The sequence below is a fragment of the Daucus carota genome, chromosome 3 (genome assembly GCF_001625215.2).
Source record: "Daucus carota subsp. sativus chromosome 3, DH1 v3.0, whole genome shotgun sequence".
Lineage (NCBI taxonomy): Eukaryota > Viridiplantae > Streptophyta > Magnoliopsida > Apiales > Apiaceae > Daucus > Daucus carota.
Window position 1 is genome coordinate 54,687,164 of NC_030383.2, and position 11,234 is coordinate 54,698,397.

Sequence of the window (11,234 nt, forward strand, 5' to 3'; positions counted from 1 at the left end):
ACAGTCATTATCAGTTAAATCCAGAAAACCAGAAAGAAACAATAACATTTTGGCCAAATACTCTTGGATATATTAAAACAATCAGATTCTTTGTTTCTGATTGTGACCTGCCCACAAAATCCTACAGCCAATCCCAGAGCCAACTGGCATTAGATTGGCCATTAGAGTATTGCAGAAGGGGCTGTGTAGATTTATTGAAGAATGATGGCAGGCATGCAACAAGCATTTTGCATTATAAATTCCTGTATCCAATCATCAAATTATCTGCAACTGAAATAAAGAATAATTCAAATTGATATCTACGGCCGATTAAAGCTTTGATGCTGAAACAACAATTACTTGCCTGGATATAAGGCGCTAAGTCGATACAAGCTTATTACATGTCAAAAAGCTACAAGAGTGTTTCGACGATTACCTAGTAAAACAAACTTATTACATGTCCAAAAGCTACAAGAGTGCTTCCTCGATTACCTAGTAAAACACACTTATTACATGTCAAAAATCCACTCAGACCAAGGGGGGAGGGGGAGTTAAAGTTAAACAGAAAGATACATGAGCCTATCAACTCAATTGACTACTGAAGAAGACAGGGAAAGTGTACTAACTCGGTGGAAACTATATATACAGTACAGTTTTATGGGGAGAGCGGAATAACTGTATCCGGAAAATCTGTCCTCTGACCAGCAAGGGAATAATAAGCAAGTATATGGGCGGGATGCTCACATTCTAGAGGCTCCCCATGGTCACCAACCCCAGCATCTCGTCTTGCAGGAATTAGTTCAATGTTCCAAAACGGACGTGCCATTGCCAAGAGATCTGTATTTGTAGGACTCGCTCTGTAGCCTTGCACCCACAAGTACCTCAGAGAAGTTAGCTGCAACACCGCAAATGCCAAAGCACTTTCACTGAAACAACAGCCCCTCATTTCTAGTTTTTGTAACCTTGGGCAGCCTCTAGAGAATGCTAAAAGTCCTGCATCTGACTCCCCTACATAGCCCAGAAGCATCCAACTTATATTTTGGCTGTACTGTCCTATATAACTAAGACCCTCATCTGTCAAGCCTCCGGGACGAAGATACAGAGCAAACCTTCTAAGCTTAAGGCAACCCTGTAATAGAGCTCTAACACCATAGTCTAGCGGTAAATCTGTTATATTTTCTTCTTGGTCAAGCAAGACCAATCGAAAATCACAGAGGTTTTTAAGATGAGAGCCCATGGATACTAGAGATGCATTAGTGATATCTGACACGTATACAGCCAGATATTCCAATTCAAGACAACCTTCTGCCAAAGCCGTCAGCCCTCTTTGTGAAACTATTCCATCCACATCTTCCATTTCCTGTTCATCAGCACCTCGCTCTATCCTAAGCCTTTTCAGCTTCTTGCAACAACGACCAAGAACTTCTAATCCTCTATCACCAATCACATTTCTAGTCTGTCCAAATGGAAGATAAAGGCAAAAGAGAAAGAAAATTTATTTAGTTTTTGTCCAACATTTTTACCACCCTACAAAGAATAAAGTAGCCATATATTGACATTTACAGTCTGGCACATTATAAATTCACAGGGACTTACCTATTGTATAATATGAATGACCTAAGCAGATAAAAAGTTAACCAGATGAACTACAAAATTTATAAGGATTACCTCCTACAAATTAGATGAAATTCATATAGGAAACCAAAACCTTAGAAACACATGAAAATCACTCGAGCAAGTCGAGATAAGAGACTGATCAACTGATGCATTTAATTAGAGCACCTCTATTTCATATGTATTATACTTGTTTGCTTGTGGGGAGAAGGGAAATGGAACTGACAATATGCCGACAAAAAGCTAATATGTTCCAAGAGGATAAGACTCACGTACGTCGCGAGAAATATGTTTTCATTCAAATACAGAAACTTTCAGCTGCACGATAATTGCAATATGTTTAGTAATTTACCTCAAGAATTTCCAAGTTCGGGCATTTCTGAAGTAAGCGACAATGGTCCTCTGTGTCAAGGAGAGCATAGAGAAGATCCAATTTTTTCAAGCGGGATGCAAAAGAATAAAGTATAGGCATTTCATGCTTCCCCATGTAAGTAAGACCCAAGAAGCATAATTTTGGAGGAATTGGCACACGAAAATACTGTTCTGGTTGATCATTGAAAGAACCTCCAGCAAACTCTTCTAGTGAGGTGGCAGCACTTAGGAAACCAACAAGATCTAAAATTTCACAATCGCTAATTTTGAGAGACACTAAAGAACGACAATTCCTGCCTATTGATTCAAGATCTGCAAAGCTGACTTTAGTGAGATCGGTCATGTAAAAGTTCAGTGTTTCGAGGACTTTATTGTGCAAAGAAAGCTGGTGGAGCCATTCACCGTCCTTTTCGACGATTGCGCTCTCCTCCAAATACAAAGTTCTTAGATTCCTGATTTATAATGCACACAAACAAACATATAAATAGTTAAGATTAGAAGACGAACAATATAAATAACTCTACATAGTACACATACAACAGTTCTACTTCCAACAAATGTAACTCAACTCCCCGTAAATACGATTGATACATACCAGTAAAAAGCCCTGGAAATGAAGACATATCACCAGAATTATAAATTATAAGAGAAACTATATAGTCATATAAACTAGATTCACTGTTTACGGATTTCTATTCCATATCCATGATTCCTAAATCTCTCAGCATATCAGACACCTGAATTTTCAAAATAAACATCTGAACATATTAATACGAATCACGAACCATTTTACCCTGCAATCCACCCGAATTTACTAAAAACATAGAATTGAACATAAAATGCACCCTATTATCTGAAAATCAAAATACAGCTAGCAAATAAAAAAAAATCACGAATACATCTAGCTATAAAGTTATAGCAAACAGATATTTCGATTCACAGAGTAGGCAGGCTAAGATAGTTTGTACACGTACATATATAAGACTAAAGTTAGTTAGTTGGCCTAATTTTGTATTAATGTGATGAGATATGATTAAGAATCATACCCACAACCGCGAGTGATATGCAACAACCCATCTGTACTAAACCCTGAGCATTTATCAAGCTTCAACACATGAATTTTCCCTCCACGCGCCTCTGCAAGCACTCTTAAATCCTCATCTTTCACAATCATTCTTCGAAAATGAAGCGATTTCAGGCAAACGAAATTGTGGCAAAACACATCGACCCAGGGCTTGACATAGCCTCCCCAGTCTTCAGGAATCAAGTTGAACATGGCAGCGCGTGGCTTGCCTTTGAGTTTGACAGACTCTATGTGCTGGAAGCGTTTGAGTAGCTGGTGAGGAGTGGAGGTGTAGCAAAGGGCGATGGTGATGTGCTTGCGAGTGAGCGCGTCGAGGTCGTACCAGCTGCGGCAGACGGTGGAGACTGAGTCACGGTCACGAGGGTCGGTGAGGTAGGGGATGAGGCATTCGAAGACTGTGTCGGAGAAGGCGGTGGTGCTGCGAGTGGTGGGTGGAGGAGGAGGTGTGTTCTCCATTTGTAGAGAGAGGGGAGGGAGAGAGACTCAGAGAGAGAGAGGGGGTGAAGTGGGAGTGTGAGAGAGAGAGGTGAAGTGAGACTAGAGAGAGAGGGGGAGAGAGGTGAAGTGAGACTGAGAGAGAGAGAGAAATAGAAAGAGAGACTCAGAGAGAGAAAGGGAGAGAGGTGAAGTGAGACTGAGAGAGAGAGAGGGAGAGAGAAATAAAAAAGAGAGACTCGCAGAGAGAGAGAGAGGGAGAGAGGTGAAGTGAGACCAGAGAGAAATAGAAAGAGAGACCAAGAGAGAGAGGGAGGGACCGAGGGAGAGAGGTGAAGTGAGACTCAGAGAGAGAGAAAGAGGGAGAGAGAGAGGGAGGGGTGAAGTGAGACTCGGGGAGGGGGAGTAGTGAATGAAACGGAAAGTGTAGTGAGCTATGTATGCTGTGTTGGGTAGTGTAGGTAATGGGCTTTAGTTTCCCCGTTATATAAGCCAAAATATATATATCAACGTCCCACACGTAACACCCGCTTTGTCAAGATTTTAAGTAAACTAAATATAAGGGAAAATTGATTTTTTTGTCACCGAACTTATTATGTTTTTAAAAACTTGTAATTCAACTAATTTTTTTTTTCTTTTAGTCACTCATGTTAGGTTCGGAATTTTTTTTTACCACTAAACTTAGGTTCGGATTTGATTATTACCATTATATTAATTATTTGTAGTATTATTAAAATAAAGTGATAACCTGTAATATTTTGGTGATTTGATATATGTCTATCTTTATATATAGTACTTTTATGTACCCAAGATCGTTTATCTTCGGTGATAAGAGTTAAACACGCATTTTACGGTTTCTAAAAGTGTACTCTCATAAATTATTTTATTTTTATTCCGAATAAAAATTTAGTGTTTGAATTTTTATACGCAAAAAGAAAATCTCATAAATCATCGAAGATTAAGTTTTCCTCTCTATTTATTTATCTTTCTCTTGAAATTATAATAAGATAAAGTTATTAAAAATTATGAGGATATATTTAAGAGAGATCTTAGGCTGAACTAGGTGATTGAAACTTTAATAGTGAAAGATGATGCATCGTATCACTCAATTAGACTTTATTTTATCATGGAGAGCATAAATTATTTGAAATCATTGATTCTATACTGATGATTTATTGAATTTCTACAATTCTAATTACGATTTTTCCTGATTTTAATATTATATCACCTCATTTTATGTTATTATTGCTATAAACAAAGATATAAACATACATCATATTATCAAAAGATTATATACTATCACTATGTATTAATGATACTACAAAAAAATATCATAATGCTAATAATCATATCTGAACCTAAGTTAGTGGCTAAAAACAAATCCAAACCTAACATCAGTGACTAAAAGGAAAAAAATTTTAGTAGAGTGGCAAGTTTCTAAAAACATAATAAGTTTGGTGACAAAAAAATCTATTTTCCCTAAATATAACTAACAGCGTCTCTAGCATATCAGTTAAATGAGGTTTTGAGTTATAATTTTGAGAAATATATATATAAAAGTTTATTCGGGTTGAGTCTCTTTTCATTCTTTGAACGTTAGGATCCAATTTTCATTTTTCATAAATATATAATCAACTCATTCCTCATTTGATTTTTAATGATAAAATATTCAACTCTCACCTTTTGCACACTATTTCTCATAATTTTTTGTTATTTTTTTGTCAAAAAAAATTGAATTTAATATAATAATAATAATAAAGAGCATATATAGGGATTATTAGTGGAGTTGTCTATCAATATAAAGTCACTATTTTTTAGAAATTAATTTGTTTGGAACCTATTTTTAGGACACTGCTGAGAATGCTAAGATTCACATTGAAAGTTTGTTGGAGGATTTTTTTTTTTTTTTTTTGAGATTTTAAAATTTATTGAATCATCGGTAATAAGTACGAGTACTAAAATTAAAATATACATTGTAAAAAATATCCGATAAGAGCAAGTCCAGGTGAATGCCCTTTCTCACACATTTACCAATGCTGATGTCTAGAATAACCTTTTCCAGCAAGGTTGTCTAGAAAAACCAATGACATACGCATTTGCACAATGCGTAACTTAGACCATCTCCAACCCATAACACCATTTTGGTGTGAAAAATACACCAATTTGGTGTGAAAACTACACCAAATCAAAATTTCACTCCAACTCATCAACACCATATCCTACACCAAAAAGAATCTTTTACACATTAAATGGAATATTCTCTCTTTTTAAGTTATTTATATCATTATTGAATTTGTACTTAAATTTTAACATGTTCAATAAATAAGGACCTAAAATAATTATAAATTCATTAATAAATTTAAGAGGACAACTTAATTATATGAATTCCGATGCTCTTCCCATATGTGCTCGATCAAGGCGTTGCGAAGTTCAAAATGAGCTTCCTTATCTTTAATTTGTCGATATCTACTAAGAAAATCTTAAAATTCGTCATCTCCATTTCTTTCCATTTCGACAGCAGCAGAAGATGTTTCCACGTAATCATGTACATGTAAATTCAAGTCTCGTTCATCCTCAACTATCAAGTTGTGCATGATAATACATATGTGAGGTAATTTTAATCATTGTGTATTTTATTTTTAATCAAATCTATTTAAAAAACATATCTTCTATATAAGAATATAAATTTATTGATATTTGGAAATAAATAAAAAACTTGAGTAAAATAGTAAAGAAAGAAAATTTAAAACAATTATGATTAAAGAATAAATAATATAACATAAAACAACTTTAATGGGACATAGATGGAATAATTTTGTTTTCATTAACATATGTGAGGGTATAGTAGGTATTTTGGAAAACTCCAAATTTGGTGTAAAAGTTGCACCAAATCAATACTTGACACCAAATTTGGTGTCAACCAATTCATTTGGTGTCAACTTTACACCAATTTGGTGTTGGGTTGGAGTGAATTTGACACCAAATTTGACACCAAAATGGTGTTTTGGTGTTGGGTTGGAGTTGCCCTCACTAATTTTCAGTCAATATTTAGCTTTCATAATAACTAGAAGCATGCTTACGATTATTCAACATATATTACAAGTAATACACCCGCATGACTGGAATGCGTGATTATGCAACATATCCATCTACCATATGCGAATAGTCCGACATACGCATCCACCATATGCGAAGATCCTCTACACGCATAACAAATATGCGCAATTACTAATATAGCATGTAAATCTGCACCTTCCAATCTCAAAAAAAATTCTCAATTCACATGTTATACTATATCTGAGATTTCTACAATTTCTAAGTTGTGATAGAGATTTGAAATAGTCAATTGACAAAGATGCCAGAACAAAATTTAGCTACAAGACATGGATGATGGGTTAAAAATTGAAAGGGGCTATTTGGAGTTTGAGGAAGGTTAGTGACCATGGAAGAAGAGAAGTCGGCGGTGAAGAAAATACAGAGGGAAGAGAGAGATTAAAGAGCAGGGGCATATATGAGATTACGCTTGTAGGTTCATTTATTTTGTATACGCATTTTTTAACTGCGAATACAGATGGGCATATAAGGCACGATTTCCGATAAATGATAATTTGAGAATGAGAGTTTGAAAAAAGCGATAAACAGGTCATTTTCTCAGCAAGTCCAACAGTGACCTAGTTGGAGCCCTAAATATAACATAAAAAATTATGTCCTAGTAGTTTAGGACATATTCTACTAACTTCAACTCCAACAATGTGCCTTATTTTCACTATATGTTTAATATTTTATCATTAAAAGTTCACATTCATCATTAAAACATAATATAAAATAGAGAGAGAAAGAGAGTGTTGGTAATAATTTATTATAAAATATGGGATAGGATAAGGAGAGAGAGTGCCTCAAAAATAGGGCTTGAATGAGTTGTCCTAGTGATATAGGGCATCACTAGGACATTGTTGGATCAAATTTTTTCATCAAATACTATTATGACTTAGGACATTAAATAGGGCAGCTGTTAGATTTGCTCTGAGGTTCAAATTTTTCTGAGTTTTACAAAAGGTTGACTGGCTTAAAAAATGATAAGATTGTGGCTGAAATTTTCTTCTATTTTTAAGAAAGTGGTTGCCAAATGAAGAGAGGAATCAAAGAAACATATTAGCCTATTAGGCTTGAAAATGCGTCGGGTATATTTATATGCCTTAATGGGATCTCTTTAGCTAAAAAAAACCCTTAATAAAAAGTATAAGTAGAATATCATGAATTAATAATATATATATATATATATATTGTGTTTAATTGGTGTTTAATTATGTAATTATGATCTTAACAAATTATTTTTTGTGAAAAATAAGATGATAGTGTTCTGTGATGTTTTTTTTAAAAGTGGTCTGGTCTGTGTGTATAAAAGAGTCATTCTCCAGTTAAAAATATAATTAACATTTTATATTGATTATTAGCTATATTGATCAATCTTTGGAAAGTATAATTAGATTCTACATCACCTACTATTATATTAAAAATAATAAATTTTGATTACTAACAATTTAAAATAATGGTAATATATCTCATTTTTGAAATATTTGATGAATATAGTCAATTCCAATAAAGCGAAGTGTGGCACAGATTCGATATATTCTATATATATAATGTCTTATGAAAATAATTTAGTCAAATATTTTAACTGAAAATAGTGCTAAGATTTAGAATTTGTAGGGCACAAAGTTAATGGTATGTGAAGAAACAGCGGTGCAAGGGTTGAAGAAAGACAAATTTGCAGTTGCAAGTCCATATATATTCATATATACCAGACAACTCCAAAACCCTGGCAAATTAATACTTGAAAGGCTTGTTTCCAGTACAACCAGTTTCGCAAATTAATTCTTGAAAGGCTTGTTTCCAGGACAACTAGTTTCGCAAATATCTACAATGGTCAGGTGATTAAATTATCGTCTACCAGCCTGGGGAACAAAAAAACATTAGGGTTGGAGCCTGGAGGGGCTTCACACCAATATCAACTACACGAACAAATGTGTAGTGCCATGTTTACGACTTACGATTAAAGAGGAAAACAAGGTCCAGTTTTGTTATAAAGCTGAGGAATTAAATTCCTACGCGGTCGGGAATTAAGTTCTGTTAGGTAGATATATGAGATATGAGTGAGAAACAAATTTCAAAACTATCTTTTATGGAAGTCTTAAAATGTGTTTCACGTCCGGTCCGAGACAAATAACCTACACACGGAGAGAGTAACAACTTAAAATTGACATGGATAAGAGTTATTGTGAGCAAATAATAATTTTTGAGTGATAAAAATTTACTATCACAATTTATAATAAATAATTTATCAAAATTATATTATCTATATGAATATTTTGAATTCAAATATAGTCTATAATGCAGAAAGATGTACAATGCGACGGTTATGTGAAGAGAGCAGTGCATGTGGTGAAGAAAGACAAATTGCAGATTGAAGTGGATGTATTCAATATTCATAACCAGCCAACTCTTCTTTCAAAAACTACAAGTCATGGCAAATTTATCTGCTACGAAAACAACAGATGATAAAACTATCGTATGTACTTAAACTAGGCATTACTAGGAATTTTGTTTGGCACAAGAGAATTGCTAAAAGAAGCAACATCAACTAGAGAAATGAATGATTTGTTTTTAAGTTTTTGTTGTAAGAAATTGGCAAGTTGGGGCGCAAAGAGCTGTCCTCACATGGGAGATGGACTGATGGCAGGGTGTGTCGGGGGTGTGGACTAAAAATTCCGTGCCGTCTAATTACATTTAGCGTCGCCTCAATTCTATCCTCGTTTTTATTGCTTTGTCAGTTCACTGCGCTCCATTCACCACACCCTCACTCATCTGTCTGCTGGAGTATCATTTTAAGTTTATGTAATGTTGGCGGAGCTTATCGATATACCAAGTATCTTACTTAAATATATAATAAATAATACTCCCTCCGTTCCATTTTAACTGCTTTTGACTTTTTTACACGTATTTTAAGATGTTAAAAAAATTACATCTAAACATGATTATTTTTTATAAAATTTATATCAAATAAAAGTTTAGAGTCTAAACTTTTATTTGATATAAGAATTGAAATTTTTTATTGAGTGTAGATATTGTTTTTTTACACCTCAATATACGTGTTAAAAAGTCAAACATCAGTTAAAATGGGACAGAGGGAGTATAAATTTTAAAAAATAGGGATTTATAACTCCAACAATAATCTTTATTTATTTTCTCTATTATTATTATAATATTAAATTCAAATTCTTTTAACAAAAAAATAATAAGAAAAATGTGGGAAAAAGTGTTCAAAGAGTGAGAGTTAAATATTTAATTATTGAAAAATAAATTAGGAATAAGTTAGAGATTACCTACCTATTTATGAGAATTGAAAAATGAATCCTAAAATTTAAAAAATAAATAAGAAACTTGGTACCATGAATTTTTATTCATATTCCTCAAAATTTTAGATTATTACATCACACAGGTAATCCAGACCACTTATTTCTAAACTAACCAGTGTTTCACGTTATAGAGCGCTCAGAACCGGGTCTCACCAGCATCAGCTTGCGTCGTGCTTCCTCTCTCCCACCCCCTTCTTTGTTTATCCGGGACTAAAAGACGCTGACAACATAATTTTATAAATTATTTTAAATTTTTATTTCAGAATAAAATTTTATCTTCTTTCTAAATAAATGTATAACATTCAAATTTTTGTATGAAAAGGAAATATTTTAAAAATAAATTTGAAATTATGTATTTTATACATGTTAAATACCTGACGAACAATAAAAGAATATCAAGAAATGAAAAGGACGAATGTTGTACTTAATTTTTCTGATATTATTAATTTTCAAAATTTTTTTCAGAATAAAAATATAAATATTTATATTTTATATTATAAAAAGAAGGGATTTTCTATGGTGTGCCCAAGAGCACACAATAGTCTCTAACTCCAATAAAAATAACTCATTTTGATTGGTGGATGAACAATAAATGATATTTGCCCCCTGCATTCACATCAACTTTACCAATCAAAACAAACCATTTTTATAGAATTTAGTGTTTAATGTGTGCCCTTGGGCACACATTATAAAGACCGTAAAAAGAATTAAAAGATAATATCTAAAAATATTTTTTTCACGCTTCAAATTACGCTTAAAATGTTACAGCTATTCTTTTGATACACGGGAAATATTATTTTTTTTATTTGAAAGCTCAAATGTCCAAATATATCGGTAATGCTCCTTCCTCCTTTTGTTCCCTAGATTCTTTATATTGAAAGACAAGAACTTGACACGTATTTTAAGTCTCTATAAAATGTAAAAATTAATGTTTAAATATTTATAGAAAATAAAAAACAAAAAATTATTAAGTTTATATTTTATATTTTGTATAAAATATATATTTTAAAAAAGTTTATATTTTATATATATTTAAAATATGTGTTATATAATGAAAAAAATCATTAAAAAAGGAAGGAACGGAGGGACCAGAATTGATAATATGGCCGCCAATGCAGTATTATTTGCAAGGCATGCTTTGCACATGAAATATGTTTCAAATTAAGTAATTGGTAGTGTTTATTCTGATTACCAAAAGAATTAGCGTTTTATTCTGTATATCATTTATAATTCTAAGTGTAAAACAATAGAATATATTCCGCTTCATAAAATATATAACGATAGCAGTATACATTTATTTAAGCATATAAGAAGATGTAAACCACGTGCTTAGC

The 11,234-nt window shown here is 33.0% G+C and overlaps 1 protein-coding gene across 1 annotated transcript; it reads right to left on the reverse strand.

The window, feature by feature from the left end:
• Positions 1-335: 335 nt before the first annotated feature.
• LOC108210578 (coronatine-insensitive protein 1) lies at positions 336-3,938 on the reverse strand. The gene is made up of 3 exons (XM_017381922.2): positions 3,012-3,938; positions 1,946-2,417; positions 336-1,435 (listed from the first exon to the last, which is right to left on the reverse strand). The coding sequence occupies exons 1-3, from the start codon at positions 3,503-3,505 to the stop codon at positions 635-637; spliced, it is 1,767 nt and encodes a 588-aa protein (XP_017237411.1). The 5' UTR covers positions 3,506-3,938; the 3' UTR covers positions 336-634.
• Positions 3,939-11,234: the final 7,296 nt, after the last annotated feature.

What these genes read in the sequence shown, in the direction of transcription:
- LOC108210578 (XM_017381922.2), bottom strand. Translation starts at nt 3,505, where the DNA reads ATGGAGAACACACCTCCTCCTCCACCCACCACTCGCAGCACCACCGCC. An exon ending in CATATCACTCGCGGTTGTGG is followed by an intron (nt 2,418 to 3,011) that starts GTATGATTCTTA and finishes ATTATAAATCAG; the next exon opens with GAATCTAAGAACTTTGTATT. An exon ending in CGAACTTGGAAATTCTTGAG is followed by an intron (nt 1,436 to 1,945) that starts GTAAATTACTAA and finishes CCATTTGGACAG; the next exon opens with ACTAGAAATGTGATTGGTGA.